This window comes from Megalops cyprinoides, chromosome 5 (genome assembly GCF_013368585.1).
Source record: "Megalops cyprinoides isolate fMegCyp1 chromosome 5, fMegCyp1.pri, whole genome shotgun sequence".
Lineage (NCBI taxonomy): Eukaryota > Metazoa > Chordata > Actinopteri > Elopiformes > Megalopidae > Megalops > Megalops cyprinoides.
In genome coordinates, this window is record NC_050587.1 from 24206379 (window position 1) to 24229080 (window position 22702).

At 41.0% G+C, this 22702-nt stretch overlaps 2 protein-coding genes across 3 annotated transcripts; both read right to left on the reverse strand.

Annotated features, from left to right (window-relative positions):
• Positions 1–1973: 1973 nt before the first annotated feature.
• Positions 1974–5781, reverse strand: LOC118777746 (tubulin beta-4B chain-like). Of its 2 annotated transcripts, none has more exons than XM_036528886.1 (4): positions 4895–4960; positions 3831–3939; positions 3628–3738; positions 1974–3317 (listed from the first exon to the last, which is right to left on the reverse strand). In XM_036528886.1, exons 1-4 carry the CDS (start codon positions 4949–4951, stop codon positions 2257–2259), a joined length of 1338 nt encoding a protein of 445 aa, XP_036384779.1. In that variant the 5' UTR covers positions 4952–4960; the 3' UTR covers positions 1974–2256. The 2 variants fall into 2 exon arrangements, with proteins under 2 accessions (XP_036384779.1, XP_036384778.1); XM_036528885.1 differs by lacking the exon at positions 4895–4960 and adding an exon at positions 5389–5781 and having other exon boundaries at positions 1975–3317.
• Positions 5782–12995: 7214 nt separating this feature from the next.
• On the reverse strand, positions 12996–22334 carry glipr2 (GLI pathogenesis-related 2). The gene is given in 14 exon segments (XM_036528798.1): positions 12996–13171; positions 13894–13971; positions 14350–14562; positions 15158–15385; positions 15968–16039; positions 16424–16633; positions 17632–17859; positions 18465–18536; positions 18929–19169; positions 19654–19671; positions 20091–20323; positions 20933–21004; positions 21807–22016; positions 22328–22334. Coding segments are annotated over 14 exon segments (2058 nt in total).
• Between the last annotated feature and the right edge of the window lie 368 nt (positions 22335–22702).

Genomic DNA, 22702 nt, shown 5'->3' on the forward strand with positions numbered 1-22702 from the left:
CTAGCAGCACATACGATGCCTGATATAATCTTGCTGAGACCTCTAAGCGATAAACATAGTACGATAGACTGTTGTCAACAAGTTGAATTTGGCTAACCTATATCCCATAATCATACCGTTGCTGGGAGATTCACTGTTGCGAAGTTACAGTGGCTTCCACGGATTACCTGGTTTGTAAACCAGTTAACGTTGCTGGTGTAAAAAAAAAAAAACATGACTTCTTGTTATACCTTAGGTACGGTTACTAGTGTTGTGTTTTACAAACAGAACATCAAAATGCATTTAGAGCCTACTATAAAGTGATAGTCTAGCTGACGTTGAAAACTAATGTTGGCAAGCAAGAACAACCCCTACTACCAGGAACTGATGAGCTCATGGCAGGAAACAAAACAATAGTTACCACAGTCTTCAGGATCATTTCATTAAACTTAAAATAGCATAGCTATTGACATAGGTCGTGGGGTTTTTGATGAAAGCCGACCTCATTGAATAATGTGAGTAGTAAAAATGGCTGATGCGCGTTGTGTCTTATGGCAATGGTACAGCATGCTGTCCCGGGAGTCCACGTTAGCAGCTCCCCAGGATGCCTAAAAACTGATAGCAAAACGCCATGGCTATTTTGCAGGGGGTATTTTATCTGTACTAGGCTAGAAAAAACTAAAGCACCAGATTTCGACCAACTATCCACCAACTTTGGTCGTATATTTCGTGCATTAATGCAACGACTGTCAGAATGCATGGACATTAAGTCGCTTTAATATGTTGACACGGGCTTCGCAATCGAGTATACGTTTAAACCATTACACAGTTGTGAAGCTCCGAGACTTCCCTCTGTAGTGTCTCATATGCCGTTCTCCGTATATGTTAATTAATAACACAAAAGTGAAACATCTGCTGTCTGTGCATTTTTATTCGTAACGCATTCGTCGAGTAACTGAGTAATACTTTGTCAAATAATGTATCGAACAAAAATAGTTTTTCACATAAAATATGACCCAACTTCGGTGATCAATAGCCTTCTCAGGAACTGAATGGTATTATCTAGCTAGCTACAGTATGTGGCATTTAAGTTTCTTCAGGTCGCTATTGGAAGACCAAAATGTCTAAGGAAAAAAAAATGTCATGTGCGTCTCAAACAAGCTTGATGTTGGCACCCTGCGAGCACTAGCCTATGCAAAGAAACAAGAGCGAGGACACAGCAATCACTGAGGCACAGAACTGGAACCACGTCTCAGGTGCAATAACATGCTACCTTTTCAGTGAGTGCTTGTATATAACAATGAGTTACCTACCCAACACGTGTTGTTGCCATGTCACCTATGTTTGTATGCAGGCAGAATGCCTTTAGAAAATGTACGTCAATAAAGACATAGTAAAAATGAGTGCATAAAAAACGAATGCCGTTTTTCGTTTCTTTTTTCAGCAAATACACCCGGCCTATACGAAAATCGGAAACAATCCGGTTATAACTTTCACTTCCAAAACAACTGTCTCTGTCTACTGTAGTCCTAAATCGTTCTTATTAGCGGACGATTCTCACAAATGGTGCATTACGTTAGTCTAATCATTTTGAACATTAAGCTATTATTCTTGGTAATCCCTCTGATCTAAACGGTATTGAGATGTGTCATCACATTTGTATGTTAAAACCGTAATCTAATTGTCTCCGATCCTAAACCGCTAATATCATTATCACAAAATAGTGACGTAGTCGTTAAGGATTAGTGCTAGTTGTTTCGCTGTCATCTTTCAGGTGCAGTGTCACCGAGGTCGTTGTCATATTCCCCTGAGCAACCGTGTGTACACCTAAGTCAGGTAACCTCCGCGGAAATACGAACCATTGTAACAGTTTAATGGCCTTTTCTCTCAAATGTCCTTAATTTATTCAATCAGTAATTAAAACAATCTAAGTGCTGGATTTATGATGACTGTCAATGTAGTCATTTTCTTCAAAGCAGCCTTTGTTCTTTTTTCCTGGGGAGGTAAGCAGTAGCTTGTCAACTGCGTGATCAGTCAGTATTTCAAGTTTAATAAAACTGCTAACTATTCTGTTGCCAAGTACATAAATAAAGGCACTGGTTAATGAAAAAGGACTGTTTTATTGATGTTTCAGCTGTACATAAAGGAAAGGAAAGAACAGTAGACATGACAGCAAATACAACAACAAAGGGACAAATACTAAACACAGGATGCAATAATTGTTACACCAGTGAAACACGACACAGCTCAGTTATGCATATACACAAACAACACTGTTTAAGCCAGCTCCTCTTCTCCCTCCTCCTCAAACTCGCCCTCCTCTTCTGCAGTGGCATCTTGGTACTGCTGGTACTCAGACACCAGGTCATTCATGTTGCTCTCAGCCTCAGTGAACTCCATCTCATCCATGCCTTCTCCTGTGTACCAGTGCAGGAAGGCCTTGCGCCTGAACATGGCGGTGAACTGTTCAGAGATGCGCTTGAACAGCTCCTGGATGGCCGTGCTGTTTCCAATGAAAGTGGCGGCCATCTTGAGGCCACGAGGAGGAATGTCGCACACAGCCGTCTTGACGTTGTTGGGGATCCACTCCACGAAGTAGCTGCTGTTCTTGTTCTGCACGTTCAGCATCTGCTCGTCAACTTCCTTCATGGACATCCGACCACGGAAGACAGCAGCCACCGTGAGGTAGCGGCCATGGCGTGGATCGCAGGCAGCCATCATGTTCTTGGCGTCGAACATCTGCTGGGTGAGCTCAGGCACCGTCAGGGCTCTGTACTGCTGACTCCCTCTGCTGGTGAGGGGTGCAAACCCAGGCATGAAGAAATGCAGACGGGGGAATGGAACCATATTGACGGCAAGCTTGCGCAGATCTGCGTTGAGCTGCCCAGGGAAACGCAGACAGGTGGTAACCCCGCTCATCGTGGCAGAGACCAGATGGTTGAGGTCCCCGTAGGTGGGTGTGGTCAGCTTGAGAGTGCGGAAGCAGATATCGTACAGAGCTTCATTGTCAATGCAGTAGGTCTCATCCGTGTTCTCCACCAGCTGGTGCACAGACAGGGTGGCATTGTAGGGCTCCACGACCGTGTCCGACACTTTGGGAGAGGGCACCACGCTGAACGTGTTCATGATGCGGTCGGGGTACTCCTCTCGGATCTTGCTGATCAGTAGGGTACCCATACCAGAGCCCGTTCCCCCACCCAGGGAGTGAGTGAGCTGGAAACCCTGCAGGCAGTCGCAGCTCTCCGCCTCCTTCCTCACCACATCCAGGACTGAATCCACCAGCTCTGCCCCCTCAGTGTAGTGGCCCTTGGCCCAGTTGTTTCCAGCACCACTCTGGCCTGCGGAAACCATATGAAAATTAGACTCCTTTTTGGGAATCTGCACGTTTTCCCCATGTTACCTTTACAAGACAGGGAATTTCTTCAACCACAAATTTTCTTACTATTACAATCCCTCAAATAATCTTTTAAAACATGACTAAGCATACACCCATTTCTGAAGGGACAACATCAGACTAAATGTTTCTGCATGCCATTTGTTGAATAAGGACTACAAAACCTTTCGACGGCATACACTGTTTTACTGCATAGCGGAATAACAAAACTGGACCGGGCTGCAGTGTTAAGTATCTGAGAAAACTCCACTCACCAAAGACAAAGTTGTCTGGCCGGAAGACCTGGCCAAAAGGCCCAGATCTCACAGAATCCATTGTGCCAGGCTCCAGGTCCACCAAGACGGCACGAGGGACATATTTACCACCTGAGACACATTATTAAGCAATTTAAGCATCACATCCATAACAGCTTCAGAGGTATTCACTTTTTTTTTTCAGCAATTTGACAATCACCCACCTGAGGCTTCATTGTAGTAGACATTGATTCTGTCCAGCTGAAGATCACTGTCTCCATGATAGCTGCCAGTAGGGTCGATGCCATGTTCATCACTGATCACCTCCCAAAACTGAAATAAGAAAATTTTAAAAACTTAAGTATTTTTTTCCCCCCTGAGACTGGCCTGATATTGAAATGTGCTGTAGGCAAGTTAAAAAGTATGCCTATAGAATTAACTGTTTCGAAATTAATTTGACGTTCAGGTTTTTAGCTGTTGTGATTGCGAGGGTTTATATTTCATGATCGAGTTTATTTTGTGACCGTATTATTGTCATACTTTTACCAGGTTAATGCGATAACGGCAACTGTTGCTGTTTATCTTCGTATAACAATTGATGTTTATGCAGCGGTCACATTCTGAAAATCTCACGTGTTCAGGATATCGAATAAATTGATTATTTTACAATGTATACAGTCTGGTTTTCACACTACACATACTTAAGTTCATCGTGAGCCGATTGGCTGAACAATATATTTGAATCGCTCGAACACATGACGTCATTCATAACGTGCCCGCGCACAGCCTTCATCTGCCCAGACAGCGAAACGGGGAGTCATCCTCAGACTGTGGACAGTCATGTAAGACGATGCTTTAAAAAAAAAAAAAAAACATCTTGGCGTTTGATAAAACGATGATTTGAACGGGATGGTGTACAAAAGTCACTAAATTTCATGAAAATGTAAGAAAAATGTCCAAGCAATGACTTCACGGGTGCCGCACCCTATGATCGGTGCATGAAAGCAGCAGGTCGGCGAATTAACGTGGCATGTGGCTGTCGGCACACTTTTTTTTAACGTTACTACTATTCCTTACCCGTACATTTTGAGAAAATGTATATAATTTTATCTGTGTAACTTTTCTTGTAGCCTAAACTAAGCCTAAGCGAAATAGGTCAGCTCTTCCATGCATTTTGTGGGGGATAGGGAAATCTGTGCTTTTGTCTTGCACGGTTACACAATGCAGGCTAAACGAGTGCAAGATGTAGATCATGTAGTTGCTTTGAAATAAAGATAAGAAATCTTACCTTTGCTCCAATCTGATTACCACGTTGTCCTGTCTGAAGGTGAACAATTTCCCTCATTTTGGAAACCGAGATTATTGATAATTATTGATATTCGTTGATGAATTTAAAAGGAGATATTAAATCGGGATATAGCAGATGGCCTAATTTAGTTTAACAGGTTCACCAAAGTGGGTTAATTTGCACATCACTAAGATCAATATTTCACATAATGAGGAACTGACTTGGATTTAAATTGCCTGAATGCAGCTACTAATCTTTTCGGTGGAAACCGGAACATTTGAGGTAGACAGATGGAAAAACAGATGTGAAATCAATAACAATAAGCTAAAAGCTAAGACATGTCCCAACCTGCTTCAGCACATGAATTCATGCTGTTTCAAGCCTGTATGTTCCAGATTGCCCTGTAGAAAAAAATGTCCGCTGGAGTTGTGTGACCACAACAGCTTTGTGATTTCATCATGCAGCTGCTTTGAAATAAAGAAAAGAAATCTTACCTTTGCTCCAATCTGATTACCACATTGTCCTGCCTGAAGGTGAACAATTTCCCTCATTTTGGAAACCGAGATGAGTCGTGTAAGCCTACAGACAAAATCTCTCTGGCGCTTTCAGCGTAGTCTGACGCGGCAACTCCTGCTGCAACGCCCTAATAAGTAGACCACTAGCTTCCTGACAACCTTTGACGCAGGATGGGCTAAACCATTTACAGTGCATTCCACTTGTAAGAATAATATCCGGTGTAGGACGATACAAGATTCTTATAAGCTGTTGATTCTTAAAGCAATTTCAAATGAAGCAGTAAAATTGAGGTTTATGTTTTAAACTACGTTTAGGCTAATGGAAAAAAGTTCTATTTCTTAACATGCAAAAAATCTGACGCAATAACAGACGCTGTTCCAGTATAAGTCGTTAACTGAATTAGAGCATAAAATCATTGTTTGACTCCTTAATTACTTTTAGTGTCTCCAAAATCATTTTGTTGTGGTGCCTTTCCTGTTGGTATTTAAGTTATAGTGTAACGCATCCCTAGTTCTTGATAGAATCTTAGGCTGTGGAATGCCTATGGTTTCTCAGCTGCATCTTTTTCGTCAGTATAAAGATTAACGCAAGACTCAAAAGATAAATTTTTTCATCGGTTTTCACTTAGAGCACGCCCAAGAATGCAACATTTCCCTGTGTTACTGCAACTTCAAAGTCGAGGTTCATACAATATGCCTAGGGATTGTTATGTTTCAGAGTTCAGTGTGAAGTTGATGCAAATGGCCTTTTTTCACTCACTTGCTGAAACGTTTTAATATGCGCTAAACAGACAGAATTTTTTAACATACACTGTAGGCATTATTGATATTCGTTGATGAATATAAAAGGAGATATTAAATCGGAATATAGCAGATGGCCTAATTTAGTTTAACAGGTTCACCAAAGTGGGTTAATTTGCACATCACTAAGATCAATATTTCACATAATGAGGAACTGACTTGGATTTAAATTGCCTGAATGCAGCTACTAATCTTTTCGGTGGAAACCGGAACATTTGAGGTAGACAGATGGAAAAACAGATGTGAAATCAATAACAATAAAAGCTAAGACATGGCCCAGCCTGCTTCTGGACAAGAAGCTGCTGCTGGCCTTCTATCACTCCTCTGTGGAGAGCATATTAACATGCTCTCTGGGGGTGTGATACGCCGGCTCCACAGCTGGGGACAGGAAGGCTGTGCGGAGGGTTATTAACACCGCCCAAAAAATTATCGGCTGCCCTCTGCCCACCCTGGACGACATATCCAGATCCCGCTGCCTCAGTAAAATTAAGGCCATCACAGGAGACTCCTCACATCCCGCCTATCGCCTGTTTGACCTGTTGCTCTCTGGATGGCGCTTCAGGTCAATCAAGTCCCACACCACCAGACTAACAAATAGCTTCTTCCCCTGGGCCATACGGACTGCAAACAAACACTGGCACACCCCCCCCCCCCCCCCAACCCTCTACCTCAATACAACTGTGCAATTCCACTGTGCACTTTAAGTAGTTTTTTTAAAAAAAGGCCATATTAACGCACAAGTTTTTCTTTATATTTCTTTTCATTTACAATGTGTCTTCTTTTTTAAAATTTGTAAATTTGTATTTTACTGTATTTATTGTATTTTATTGTATATTTTGTATATTTTTTCTCCTATGTCACGAGCCTTATTTGTACTGTGTTTACATAAATGTTCCTCAGTGCGCTGCTGTTGCAGACCACCCACAATTTCGTTGCACCCCCACCGTGCAATGACAATAAAGTCTATTCTATTCTATTCTATTCTATTCAGCACATGAATTCATGCTGTTTCAAGCCTGTATGTTCCAGATTACCCTGTAGTAAAAACGTCCGCTGGAGTTGTGTGACCACAACAGCTTTGTGATTTCAAATCAGAGGTGTCCAGTCATGCAGTCCATGACACCATCTGTATGTGCCGTTTTCATTCATGGGGGACGACTGTCGTCATGACGTTTGCCACTTAGGCTACTATTCCAAAGTTCAGCTTGAATGTGGGAAAGCGCAAGATTCACCATGTCACTGCACTGTACTTACACTGTCAAAGTAGGAAAAAACAGACAGGAAATGGAGGAGGAGGAGGAGGAGAAAAGTAAGAAATGAATGAAGATGAAGAAATGTGCACTGTAGTGAGTTTTATTAAATTCAGTTATGTGTTGAATTACACTAGCTTATTTAATGCCTCTGATCGGGAATACTTGTTTCGTTTTTCTATCACTTTTAGTATGGATCGATGTTGTCAAGAAGCGCTGACCCTGGAAATGGCTCGGCTCTGGATTTGGGCTGGGTTAACCTATCCGTAATCACTGTTTAAATGCAGAACGGAAAACCGCAAGTCATTGTTTTCAACTATAGAACAAAGAACCGCATGAGGCTACCGCTGCCGGCAGTGACCAGCTCAGCGATACTAAGGATTCTATAGCGGTTGCTTGTCCTTTATGACGATGTCGCTCTTCATAGCTTTTTCGGTTCCGCCTGATTCCGGTACCGGTCCCTGTTTCACGATTGCCAACATGTTGACGTGTATAAACTCGTGCATAAAATTCCTTGAGCACTGCCGTACCCAGGCTAGCTGTTAACGGGCTAAGTGTATCTCGTGACACAAATAATTAGAATGGTTTTATTGGGTCTGCGGTGGAACATAATCTCAGGAATTGCGTACCACTCATGCAAATGGTTCAGAGCACGTAATACATTAACTTAACGGTGGGAAATCCTCCTCTGATGCCAGAAAACCGACTGCCCACATGGCTAACCTTGCTGTAATCCGCTTTAAATGTGAAATGCCACATGCAGCCTGTGTGTTAATTTAAATTTGGAATTAACATTGCCAACATAGTATGGAGTTTTTCAGTTGGTAATCTTGGACGCGTGTTGGTCTTGAAATCATCTTCAAACACTTCGTCTAAAATGAACGTTTTATATGGATATTAAGTTGTATAATATGCTAAAATATTGACCGCAGCAACTCTACCTCATTTGGAGCTGTAGCCAGAGCAATGAGGGTAAGGTCCACTGGGTGCATATATGATATTGACAGGCGTCTGATAGTGACAGAGTCCAACTATTTCCTGATGTATGACTTGTGTGTGTAAGATCTTCCTGTTATTATTTTCATATTCAGCAGACATGGATGCACAGTCTAGCATTTTTGTCAGAAGAGCATTTGCTGTTTTTGGACCTTTGCACTGTGTATTTTTTGGCCTGCTGATATATCTTTATAGGTTTCTATTTTGATAACCAACATTGTTTCCAAAGAGTACCACTTTAGGTATACTATAGAAGTTAGACACACTCCCAGAATATAGTTTCTTGCTGTGGAATGTGACGTCTTACAGTCAAATTGGCTTTTTATGTGTTGTTTTTTTCCATTTGTTTTACTTTTTTGGAAAGAAAAGGAATGGCAAGCATGCTGGAGAGCCAGAAAGGAGTGCAGCTCCTTTTGAAGGGTTTGTCATCAACCATCTGGGTAGCAACCTCAAGATCGCCCTAACAGCCCCCTCCCATGCACATACACACACAAGGTGCAGAAAGAAGGCTACAACCCTAAGTGGCAGATAGAATTTCATCATTAACAGCAGAACTTGCAGCAGCAGCACAGTGTTATGACACAGGTCTTGCCCAGCCCAGCCTCATGGGTGGAGGATCAGAGCTTGCCAATTGGCTGTAAAGAGATTCAAAATCCCACAGGTCCCCTTGTGTGCTGCTCCCAGTGCTGGTTTTTGCTGTGTGGTGCTGATTCATGGCGATTCCCTGCAGTGGCTGGATGATGCTTGGCACCAGGTACATTACTCAAATGCCACCGGGGTTAAAAGCCCATCGGAAAAGAAAGCAATGATAAACAACACAGCTGCTTTCTAGGAAGGTATATAGTAGCAGTCAGAAGTTTGGACACACTTGATTAAGATAATGGGAAACATGTGCTCAATGACATTTTAATCTAAAGAATTATGCTTACATGCTTGGATTTTTGTTTCTTAGACACATATAAATAGAAGAGTTGATGCCTATGTATGAACTTCTTTCCAAAAAAAAATTATTTTTAAAAAATATTTTCCGGCTGCTTTGAACAAAGTACAGGATATTCTTGATTTGTTTAACACTTCGGTCACTGCATAATTCCATTTGTGTTACTTCATAGTTTTGGTGTCTTTACTATCATTTTAAAATGTGAAAAATAGAAAAAAATAAAGAATAAAAGTTGTGTCCAAACATTTGACTGGTACTGTATATTTGTAGCATGTCAAAGTGTGTGTGGGTTGGGGGTAGGCTATGTACAGATTCCACACACTAATATAATGGAAAGGAGTATATTGCTACATACGGGCTGCCTTACTCATATGTTTGTTTATAAGAGGCAACGTGGTCCAAGGATCAAGACAAGTCTCCAGTCCTTTTTGGAAGTCTTCTGGGGTTGACATTATGGAAGGGGTCTGGGGTCATACTGCTGTTGTAGTTAACTTGACATCACACAGTGAATATACAGCTGTGTAAATGGATAATATGCGAAATGTAAGATGTGTAAGATGTGTGTCTGCTGAGCAAACCAGTATTGCCATGTAATAAACACAAAACAAGAATGACCACATCAGCATCATTCTCCACGTTCTTTTTACTGCGGTCTCTCTGAAACAGGAATAATAAAAGCACGACACAGCATTTCTTTGTTCACCATGAGCTTGGGAGCTAACACACCAATTTAGCCAGTGACTCAGTTAAGTTGTTTACAAACAAATACCATGTCGGCGAGTGCAGGAAGTACCAAACACTGCAAAGGTGATCCAGGGTTCACCAGCACATGAGTGTTAGGTGAGTCTCTATCAGTTGAGATTCACGTCTCCACAGTGGCTCATGTAAGAGCAGCATGCCAGAATGACATGCACACAGAGAAGGTGGGTTAGCGGAAATGCAGGTGTAAAGGTTCAGTAGGTGGTCTGATGGAAATGAGGTCAGTGGAATAGCTGGGCCATAGTGATGGGTGTGGTTCGGGTAATCAGAGAGGAGTGCACTGACATTTTGGGGTAGTGCAGAAAGGGCGGGGCTTGGGTTACTAGGTCGATCCCTAGATCACTTTACCACTGCTCTACATTGTACTGCACACAGGGATTGTTATTTGTGTGATTTCAGGTGCAGCTTTGAATTGGCTTTGTGGGTCACTGAATTGGCTTGTCACAGTTCTTGTTACAGTAGTTTAATGAGTTTGTTATAGTGTATTAAAAAATATTTGTCTTTTTCATCTTTTTTGGAGTTTTATTTTGTCTTGTTCCCAATAAAAACAACAAAGATGGGGTCCAGAGTGGTTCAGTTGTCAAGGCTTTCAATTGGAATGCAGGCTGATGCCTACAGCCTGGGTTCAAAACCGGCATCTTTCCCCCAAAATGACAGGGATCCGGCAGCTGTGGAGCAAATTGGCTTTGTTCCACTGGGGACTGGTGGGTCAATCAGCCAGGGTTTCATTGTCTCACTGATCTCAGGCCTTCTGCAACTTATCAGGTGCCTCCGAGTTGCACAGATAACATCAGCGGAGTAGCATCAATCCTGTAATAACCACCCAGTCCACTGAAGTGCATTCTGTGACTTGTAGTGTGGAAAAAAAGCTGTTGGCTGAAAGCCAGTATATTGGAGGACTGCATTTGTATTGCCTTAGCACTCCTGTGTCAGTGCAGAGGTTGTTGCAGTGAGATGAACCTAGTACACAATAGACAATTCAAAAGTAGGGCTGCATTAAAATAGACAAGGATGATGTGAAGTATGAATGATACATTTTACAAAGAGTGCTAATGTTAAATCAGCCTATACAAAGCCCAAAATGGTTCAGCATTGAAAATAACATAGCAGGGATCAAACCTGGGCCTTATAGCTTAGATTGCACTCAAAGTCCAATCTAAAACAGTTTTATGAGGTGCAAACCTTTACATTTTTACAGGTGTCTATACTTTTTTCAAAGTTGTTAACAGTAAAGCTGTAATTTAAAAAAACAAATAATTTTGGAATCCTGTTAAAGGCTGAAAATCTAAATCTACTGTTGCTTTGTGACATTCCTCCAAGTTCACTGAGGGTACATAATTTGCCTGCCTTTGTTTAAAAACTTGGATTATCCAATCAGCACATCCTACAGCAGAAAGACCCAATCAGCACTTTTCCCGCCAGGGTGGACTGTTGTTCCAGGGAGATATGGCGCTAAGTATACCTGGGGGCTCAGAGGGGTTTAAGGCCGTTGGTTTGTATGTCTCACAAAGGCCAAAAATAAGCTGCAGCATGCTGACTGGCCCCCAACCAGTTCCCCTTACAGCCTCCAACCATTACCCACCTTCTATCCATAGGGCATTCTCTCATTCACATAGCAACCAGACCTCAGCACTGAAAACACACTCACTCATTGTAATGCAGGGCTATTTTCTGATTATAGCTGTTTAATCATGAACAAATGACAGATTTATGTCCTAGCTTTCCCAAGAGCAATTAATGATACCATACTATGTTAAACCACATTAAAATATGCAGTTATTTGATTGGAAAAGTCTTTCTATGTACTGTTTGTCTCTTTAGTTTATTGTGTAGATTGTACTCTGAAGCCAGTCTTATTCATATTTCAAACTTGATATGTCCAGAGTTGTGTGTATGTGTAGGTGTATACATAGCATTAACACATAATTAAGGCCCAAGAGAGAAGTATTTCATCATTCAGAGCGAAATATCCAAGTTAGCTTGCTAAAATGGGTCTTACAGCTCTTGTAATAGTGTCTCCTGTCCTTGTCAAACACAGGGATCTAAACAGAATACTTCAAACAAATTATCTGATGGTCTTTATTTTAAATGTGCAAATGACACCCTGCAGATGACTTTGCAATACATTTCCTCGTTTGCACAACACAGACAGTGAAACACGAGATCGTGTCATTCTAGTTTCGGCTCACATTGCTGCTGCAGTTTTTTTCCTGTCCTTGTGGAGATAACTGAAAGAGGAACCCTATTGTGTGTGTTTGTGTGTGAGTAGACGTGTGTGTGTGTGTGTGTGTGTGTGAGAGAGCGAGAGAGAGAGAGAGAGAGAGAGCGTGCAAGACCCATTTTTCCAGCACCATACGCGTTTTTTCACAGTTGCTCAAGCGCCATCTACTGGCTATATTTAAAAATCAAGAAAAAATTCTCTAATTTCGCTTTAGAATCAAGGTCGTGGTGGGCTTTATTATTAATTTAAGCTGTATTGCTGATACACTGCCCCTACACTCACTCACTCACTCACTCACACACACACACACAAATAAATGTCCTAAGTAGAGCCTGTCTAAAATAACATCTTGTTTGCACTTTGGGTTATGAAGAGTAAATAACAAAACTGAATCAAATAAAACAGCAGCCAATAATCACAAAGGACTTCTTCTTACACCTGCTTGTTCAGAAACTGAGTAGCAAATTAAGAGTGGAGGTAGAGGAAGTAGTAAGGAAAACTGATTACAATTTTTCAAACAAGCAATAATTAATTTCATTCAAGCCATAATTAAACTTTAAATGCATTCCTGCTCTGCTCATCATTTCTGTCAGGATTACAGATAGAATTTTAATTCAGCCTAGGAGGGCTGTATCTTTGACCCCTTTGGTAGTACATTGCGGGCATAGTAACCATGGTTGGTGATGTTGCCGCCTGGCTGGAAGTATGCCACAATGATGATGTTGCCTTTGCCATTGTTAGCCTTCCCTATGCCCACCTCCTTAGACCCACACCACACCAGCTGGGTGAAATACCCTGGGGAGAGAGAGAGAGACCAAGAGACAGTGAATATGAAAACCTAACAAGCACTGTTTGTCCTCTCTGCAGTGAGGCAATGCTTCCTATTGGTAACTGCAGATGGGGCATGCAATCCTATGGGTAGATACATGGTAATATTACCACAAGGCTACAATTAATTTAAGAGTACATTAAACTGACGAACATAGAAGCGTTTTGGAAAATAATAGAGGATACACTCCAAAGTTAAATTTTCTTTATCTGTATTTTATTCTTTTGATTTTCTTTTCTATAATGCATACCAGTACAAAACAAATTGCTCAAAATCATGGGCAGCGTGCCCTGTATTATTTTTCTTAACCTCTGGATATGTCTGTAGGCTTGCACTCTATCTATATGTAGTATTTTGGAACATCTGAGTGTTTGCTGTGGGATCCTTTTCACAATCAGGAAGACGGAAGCCTCATCTTTAAAGCAATGCCCAGCTGCAGCTCACTAGGTGGACTTCGTTATTCACCATTCATGTCATTGTAAAAGATTCTCTGGCATTCCCGTGTCCTGACAAAATTCCCAATCTGGCTCTCTAAATATGTGTACAGCTAATCATTCCCCATCCCTTAGCTAAATAAATACCCCCCCCCCCCCCCCCCCCCGCCGCTTTGTTGTAAAATACCATGAGATCAATGAAAGGAACTATTTAAACTCAAACCATTATTAAACTATTATTTCTCCTCTATTACCGGTTTTGTCCTGGGGTCCAGGTTTCTCAAAGTCATAATTGTCTACTTCATTGTACCACTTCTCCACAATCTCCTTCCCTAAAGAGAAATGAAAGGAAATGTTTTCTGCTTTTGTCAAAAATTTATGGGTACTTTTTTTTTCCAACACGGATAAATGAAAATATTTCAACTAATAAATATTATACATTTTTCAAAGGGTACCTTATTTGGTCCACTCTATTTGATGAGTGATCACACCAAAAAACACATTAAAGGGCACTTTTTTCTTGATTGGATGGTCCAAGCACTTTTCAGTAAACACCTGAAGCAATGTTCCTCTACCACATGGGTACTTCACAATATGACCTGTCTCTGTTCATAAACAATCGCAGCCTTTTCAAAGCCAGACCATAAAATCTGTGCCACTTATTGTGACAGGGCCAACATCCCTCCCTGAGTCCTGCCACTCTTCTGTACCTGAGACGGTGATTTTTGGGTCCCCAGACACGCCCCAGATGTTCTGTCCGTACTCATCGCTGGATTGTTTGAGCACACGCTCCTTCACCAGGGCCTCCGCCCAGGCCTGGGCCTCCTGGCACAGGGTGGAGCTCAGGGAAAGAGGTTCCGCCCCATGCTCCTTCCGGCGCTTGTTACACTCCTGCAGGAACTCACTGAGGAACCAAGAGGAGTCTGAGAGAGGGACAGAGGGACAGAAGGAGTAAATAAATATAGAAATCTCTTTTTCATTCTCACAGATTGTTTCATTTCTTAAACATATATTTTCAGTTGTATTTTTCAAAAGTAGGTTTAAATGAAAGTATTTTTAATGTCAAGATTTATTGATTATTTCTTGATTATTCATTAGGCATTTATTCATTTAAGTGTTTAATGACATTGATGGTGTGAAACAACGACAAACAGGTTGGCACCAGTCACAGGTGGTCCTGCACTCTCACTGTTTCTCAACTTGTCTTAAACAAGGTTTAACAACAGATTTGCACTCAGATTCATCTGTAAATTCTGGGATTTGAAATGTGCCATAAAACTTCATTCATGTGTTGGGGGTAGGATCATATAAGTGTGTACTTATTTGTCATTCATAAAAGGGTTCATTTTCATCAGTAAAGGCTGGATGTAAGTTTTCTTTAATAACAAAACATGAGAAAAACCAGAGACAATGAGAGCCAGAATGTCTGTTGCTTGTTGACTGAATGGATCCTGTGACAGGGTGATGCTGAATTAAAACGGATCCATTTTAACTATGCGAGCGGCTCTGTTCCCTTACCCGCACCGCTGCCTTTCCCCTCGTCCTGCTCCTTTCCTTCAGAGCGCTGCTCTTCATCTGCCTGTAGTTGGGAACCTTTGGGAAGGACATTCTTCTCATAGTAGCCCTCATTGGTGATGTTTCCTGCAGGGCTGTACTGGCCGACCACATAGACGGTTTGTCCATCAGTCGCAAGGCCCACCCCAACTTCCTTCGAACTCTTCCACACCACCTGGGTGAAATGCCCTACTGGCTTCCCTAGAGGGAGACATTATCATGTCCTTGTGTTAAGAAAGCACTCCAGGGAAAATGAAGGACATCGAGTGAAAAAAAAGAATAGATTGTTAACAGGAATAAAACAAATGCATACATTCTATTCTATTCTATTCTACAATCAAAGCTGAGATCTTGCCAGTGTTAAAGAGGATGTTGCTGGTTTGTTTAGAGGAAATGTGCCAAGGAATCAAATGGCAGAGTTGTGAGAAGAGACAAGTGCAGCGCATGCCAGCATTTCAGTTACCATTCATGCTTCTGCCGAAAGCATCAGAACAGCCAGATAAACTTGACAATTGGAAAAGTGATCAGCACATGACACAGGCTGCCTGTTAAATATCCACCACTTTCTCTCTCTCAGTGAAAATTTGCATCTGTTGTCACACAAATTTTGTCTCAAAAACGTTTCTTAATTACGATTTCACACCTTCCATAATAGATTTACATGGCTGGCATTTTAAAAGAAGGGGCAATAGATATGTCCCGTTAAGGCTTTAAAACCAAGAACTCCCGATTTAGAACTGAAACTGCTGCACCAGATACTGTCTGTGGGGTTACCTCTTGACGGTCCTGGCTTGCTGAAGTCGTAATCTTTGATCTCACTGTACCAGCTGTCTACAGCCTCTTTTCCTGCAAACACAGTAAGGCAATAAAATTGCAGTAATTAACAAAAAGAAGTAAATATTGCAGAATCCAGTTATGGTAAGAATGGGGCAAATGTATGTTAGATATTTGTGAAAATTTAATATAAACATTAATTAAGCATCACTACTGTTACCTGTATTTGATGAACTTATAGTATAATTTTTGTCATCAAACAATGCCATACTCTAATCCATGTTACATACACATGCAGTTAAAACTATTCCAATGGCAAATATTTAGATATGACACATTTTGTGATGTATTACCACTGAACAAACACATGTCATGCTTTAACAAAATAGATTAATTTTCCTTCAAAACGAGTGCAAAAACGGTACAGACAGAGGGAAAATCATCTTCTCAGCGTACCGGTGGGTGTCTTTTTGGAGGAGCTGAACGCGTAGTAAAGGTTCTCTCCGTTGTCGGTGTCGCTGTGCTGCAGGGTTTTTGTGGACATCATGTGATCTGCCCACTCCTGCGCAGTTTTGCACAGGTCTCGGCTGAGCGTCAGCGGCGGAGCTCCATGATCAGCCCGGTAAGAGTTGTGCCTCTCCAGGAACTCTGCCTCAAAGCTGGCGTCTGATCAGACACAGACAAGGAACTGGCATGACTGGATGTGAGCAACATGGCTGTATGTGAAAGAGACATTGATCTTAAGCCACTTTTATTAACATTGATTTAACAAGAACTCATGCTGCGGGACGTATGAGGATGGCATGAATAGAAACGTAGATCTCTCAGTTCGCTAGAGTTATTCTTTCAGTGCTGCAGATGATACTGACTGAATACAGAGCTGTACGGTGTTGCACTGGGGCCTTTTTCCCTCACACACACCAATACAGCTCTAGACCACAGTAATTTATGGTCTTTCATTTTTTCTGATATCACTGTATTTTTGCTTTTCTGTTTCATTCCTTTTTGTTTCACACTGTGAAGTGTCCTATGACACTGCTTCACTTATGAGTATGATGCCTAAGAGAATAAAACAAATTTTAATGTAAATGAGAAAATGAAAAATATTTCAGTCTTGTGAAAAGATTACAGTATGCACCAAAGCTGCATTAAAAATGTGAAACCAGCTTTTTATAGCATCAGATTTTTATTTATTTGTTTGTCTAAATATTTTTTAAATTGTAATGACAAAGTGATGTAATTTTTAACTTCAAGATTTAGTTATCTTTTTAATTATTTAATTTCTATTTAAATGTATAGTTTTGTTTCCTTGCATGTTTTAATTAGGATCGTTAACTTGTTTTGTCATTACTTGCTGATAGTTCTGTCATTTTTTCCATCTAATTCTTTATCATGTCAATTCAATAATTTGATCTGCGGCACTGGAAATTGAAAATGATTTACTGTCAAAGTCTACCGTGAAACTCACCGAGATGCGCAAACAGTGTCTTTAATAAAGACTGAATGTACATTCAAAAGTGAACTTTCCTGTAATAATAACACAAATGAAAAGCCATAGACAAAGAGAGCCAGAGTGTGTGTTGCTTGTTGGTTAGATCCTGTGACAGGGTGATGCTGAATTAAACGGATCCATTTTAACAATGCGAGCGGCTCTGTTCCCTCACCCGCACCGCTGCCTTTCCCCTCGTCCTGCTCCTTTCCTTCAGAGCGCTGCTCTTCATCTGCCTGTAGTTGGGAACCTTTGGGAAGGACATTCTTCTCATAGTAGCCCTCATTGGTGATGTTTCCTGCAGGGCTGTACTGGCCGACCACATAGACGGTGTGTCCATCAGTCGCAAGGCCCACCCCAACTTCCTTCGAACTCTTCCACACCACCTGGGTGAAATGCCCTACTGGCTTCCCTAGAGGGAGACATTATCATGTCCTTGTGTTAAGAAAGCACTCCAGGGAAAATGAAGGACATCGAGTGAAAAAAAAAAGGAATAGATTGTTAACAGGAATAAAACAAATGCATACATTCTATTCTATTCTATTCTATTCTATTCTATTCTATTCTACAATCAAAGCTGAGATCTTGCCAGTGTTAAAGAGGATGTTGCTGGTTTGTTTAGAGGAAATGTGCCAAGGAATCAAATGGCAGAGTTGTGAGAAGAGACAAGTGCAGCGCATGCCAGCATTTCAGTTACCATTCATGCTTCTGCCGAAAGCATCAGAACAGCCAGATAAACTTGACAATTGGAAAAGTGATCAGCACATGACACAGGCTGCCTGTTAAATATCCACCACTTTCTCTCTCTCAGTGAAAATTTGCATCTGTTGTCACACAAATTTTGTCTCAAAAACGTTTCTTAATTACGATTTCACACCTTCCATAATAGATTTACATGGCTGGCATTTTAAAAGAAGGGGCAATAGATATGTCCCGTTAAGGCTTTAAAACCAAGAACTCCCGATTTAGAACTGAAACTGCTGCACCAGATACTGTCTGTGGGGTTACCTCTTGACGGTCCTGGCTTGCTGAAGTCGTAATCTTTGATCTCACTGTACCAGCTGTTTACAGCCTCTTTTCCTGCAAACACAGTAAGGCAACAAAATTGCAGTAATTAACAAAAAGAAGTAAATATTGCAGAATCCAGTTATGGTAAGAATGGGGCAAATGTATGTTAGATATTTGTGAAAATGTATGAACTTAATATAAACATTAATTAAGCATCACTACTGTTACCTGTATTTGATGAACTTGTAGTATAATTTTTGACATCAAACAATGCCATACTCTAATCCATGTTACATACACATGCAGTTAAAACTATTCCAATGGCAAATATTTAGATATGACGCATTTTGTGATGTATTACCACTGAATAAACACATGTCATGCTTTAACAAAATAGATTAATTTTCCTTCAAAACGAGCGCAAAAACGGTACAGACAGAGGGAAAATCATCTTCTCAGCGTACCGGTGGGTGTCTTTTTGGAGGAGCTGAACGCGTAGTAAAGGTTCTCTCCGTTGTCGGTGTCGCTGTGCTGCAGGGTTTTTGTGGACATCATGTGATCTGCCCACTCCTGCGCAGTTTTGCACAGGTCTCGGCTGAGCGTCAGCGGTGGAGCTCCATGATCAGCCCGGTAAGAGTTGTGCCTCTCCAGGAACTCTGCCTCAAAGCTGGCGTCTGATCAGACACAGACAAGGAACTGGCATGACTGGATGTGAGCAACATGGCTGTATGTGAAAGAGACATTGATCTTAAGCCACTTTTATTAACATTGATTTAACAAGAACTCATGCTGCGGGACGTATGAGGATGGCGTGAATAGAAACGTAGATCTCTCAGTTCGCTAGAGTTATTCTTTCAGTGCTGCAGATGATACTGACTGAATACAGAGCTGTACGGTGTTGCACTGGGGCCTTTTTCCCTCACACACACCAATACAGCTCTAGACCACAGTAATTTATGGTCTTTCATTTTTTCTGATATCACTGTATTTTTGCTTTTCTGTTTCATTCCTTTTTGTTTCACACTGTGAAGTGTCCTATGACACTGCTTCACTTATGAGTATGATGCCTAAGAGAATAAAACAAATTTTAATGTAAATGAGAAAATGAAAAATATTTCAGTCTTGTGAAAAGATAACAGTATGCACCAAAACTGCATTAAAAATGTTGAAAGCAATATTTTATAGTGACAGGTTTTTATTTGTTTGTCTAAATATTTTTTAAATTGTACTGACAAAGTGATGTAATTTTTAACTTCAAGATTTAGTTATCTTTTTAATTATTTAATTTCTATTTAAATGTATAGTTTTGTTTCCTTGCATGTTTTAATTAGGATCATTAACTTGTTTTGTCATTACTTGCTGATAGTTCTGTCATTTTTTCCATCTAATGGAAACAGGACATGCACAGGAAACTGAAAATGATTTACTGTCAAAGTCTACCGTGAAACTCACCGAGATGCGCAAACAGTGTCTTTAATAAAGACTGAATGTACATTCAAAAGTGAACTTTCCTGTAATAATGACAGCCAGAGTGTGTGTTGCTTGTTGGTTAGATCCTGTGACAGGGTGATGCTGAATTAAACGGATCCATTTTAACAATGCGAGCGGCTCTGTTCCCTCACCCACACCGCTGCCTTTCCCCTCGTCCTGCTCCTTTCCTTCAGAGCGCTGCTCTTCATCTGCCTGTAGTTGGGAACCTTTGGGAAGGACATTCTTCTCATAGTAGCCCTCATTGGTGATGTTTCCTGCAGGGCTGTACTGGCCGACCACATAGACGGTGTGTCCATCAGTCGCAAGGCCCACCCCAACTTCCTTCGAACTCTTCCACACCACCTGGGTGAAATGCCCTACTGGCTTCCCTAGAGGGAGACATTATCATGTCCTTGTGTTAAGAAAGCACTCCAGGGAAAATGAAGGACATTGAGTGAAAAAAAATGAATAGATTGTTAACAGGAATAAAACAAATGCATACATTCTATTCTATTCTATTCTATTCTATTCTATTCTATTCTATTCTATTATATTCTACAATCAAAGCTGAGATCTTGCCAGTGTTAAAGAGGATGTTGCTGGTTTGTTTAGAGGAAATGTGCCAAGGAATCAAATGGCAGAGTTGTGAGAAGAGACAAGTGCAGCGCATGCCAGCATTTCAGTTACCATTCATGCTTCTGCCGAAAGCATCAGAACAGCCAGATAAACTTGACAATTGGAAAAGTGATCAGCACATGACACAGGCTGCCTGTTAAATATCCACCACTTTCTCTCTCTCAGTGGAAATTTGCATCTGTTGTCACACAAACTTTGTCTCAAAAACGTTTCTTAATGATGATTTCACACCTTCCATAACAGATTTACAGGGCTGGCATTTTAAACAAAGGGGCAATAGATATGTCCCGTTAAGGCTTTAAAACCAAGAACTCCTGATTTAGAACTGAAACTGCTGCACCAGATACTGTCTGTGGGGTTACCTCTTGACGGTCCTGGCTTGCTGAAGTCGTAATCTTTGATCTCACTGTACCAGCTGTCTACAGCCTCTTTTCCTGCAAACACAGTAAGACAATAAAAAGTGCAGTAATTAACAAAAAGAAGTAAGTATTTGCAGAATCCAGTTATGTCAGTTAGCATGTGAAGATAAGCTGCTGAAGAGTTGGGGACTTGATTCCCTTTATTCACCAGTGTGTCCTGGTGTAGCCTAACCAGGCAATTTTGAAGTGAGCAAAAACCTGCAAAAGCTCTCCTGTTTAATCACTGCATGAGTGTCCACTGTAGGACCTCGAGCTGAGGACTTCAGAGAAGTTACTACTTAGTGAAATTATTACACAGAAGTAACTGTTTACAAGGGTCACCACAAAAGTGGAGATATACTTTAAAAAGCAACGTTAACAATGAGAAATGAAAAGCTTTACATTGCATTCACGCTTTGCAGAAATAAACATTCCCCTAAAGCCAAACCCGTTAACAGCAATAACACACTAATGAGCAGAAATGGTCTCTGATGCATCGCATATTTCATCCACAAGATCCACAGTATGATTAACTCTAAAGCTACTGTAAGTCATTTCTGTTGCATGAAATCCAAGGATGTTGCAAGTGTATTTTAGATATGTGTGAAAATATATGAATTTAATTTAAATGTTAGTTAAGCGTTACCACTGTTACCTGTATTTCATAAACTTTGTCGTGAATGTTGTATTTCATGGCAAAAATGTATGTAAATGATAAATTTCGTGATTTATTATCACCGAAAAAGCACATGACATGTTTTAGCAAAACAGATCAAATTTACTTGAAAACGAGCCCACAAACAGTACAGATAGAGGGAAAACGATGTTCTCAGCGTACCGGTGGGTGTCTTTTTGGAGGAGCTGAACGCGTAGTAAAGGTTCTCTCCGTTGTCGGTGTCGCTGTGCTGCAGGGTTTTTGTGGACATCATGTGATCTGCCCACTCCTGCGCAGTTTTGCACAGGTCTCGGCTGAGCGTCAGCGGCGGAGCTCCATGATCAGCCCGGTAAGAGTTGTGCCTCTCCAGGAACTCTGCCTCAAAGCTGGCGTCTGATCAGACACAGACAAGGAACTGGCATGACTGGATGTGAGCAACACGGCTGTATGTGAAAGAGATACTTGTTTTACTCTATATTTATTTATGTTAATTAATATCAATACTGGTATTTGGAGGACATATAAAGAGGGGTAAATGTCCCAGCTAGCATATTTGAACTCTCAGATATTGCCTCCTATACCTGACTGTATCTAAAACCACAGAGTTCCAGTGCATCTACTGAATCTTCTGGACATTTGTAGGAAAATATGGAAAATGTTTTGCAAAAAGCAAGGTAAATCAAAAAACAGCAAAAAGCCCCCACCTGCCATCATTCAAGTCTTGCTTGGAACTGCAAAATAAACAAAACAGGAGTGTCAGGTTAGTGTTACTGTCACGCCATCTCATTCTGCAACAGAGACAATAAGAATAAGAATAAGAATAAGAAATACTTTATTAATTCCGAAGGAAATCTGAGTGTCACAAATTTCCTTCGGGATTAATAAAGTATTTCATTGGTTCATTGTAAACATGACCATCACCTGCAGCAATATTTATATGTCGCGTTACTAAATTCTCTGGTCGCTGAAACTGGTATGGCATGTCATAAACTGCCCTGCAGCAGTTTTTCTGTTAACAGTGCACTATCAAATACAATTTTATTGATATACAATGATGCGTAACACCAAACAGAGTTATA

What these genes read in the sequence shown, in the direction of transcription:
- LOC118777746 (XM_036528886.1), bottom strand. Translation starts at nt 4,951, where the DNA reads ATGAGGGAAATTGTTCACCTTCAGACAGGACAACGTGGTAATCAGATT. An exon ending in GTAATCAGATTGGAGCAAAG is followed by an intron (nt 3,940 to 4,894) that starts GTAAGATTTCTT and finishes TTCTTATTTCAG; the next exon opens with TTTTGGGAGGTGATCAGTGA. An exon ending in CTACTACAATGAAGCCTCAG is followed by an intron (nt 3,739 to 3,830) that starts GTGGGTGATTGT and finishes AATGTGTCTCAG; the next exon opens with GTGGTAAATATGTCCCTCGT.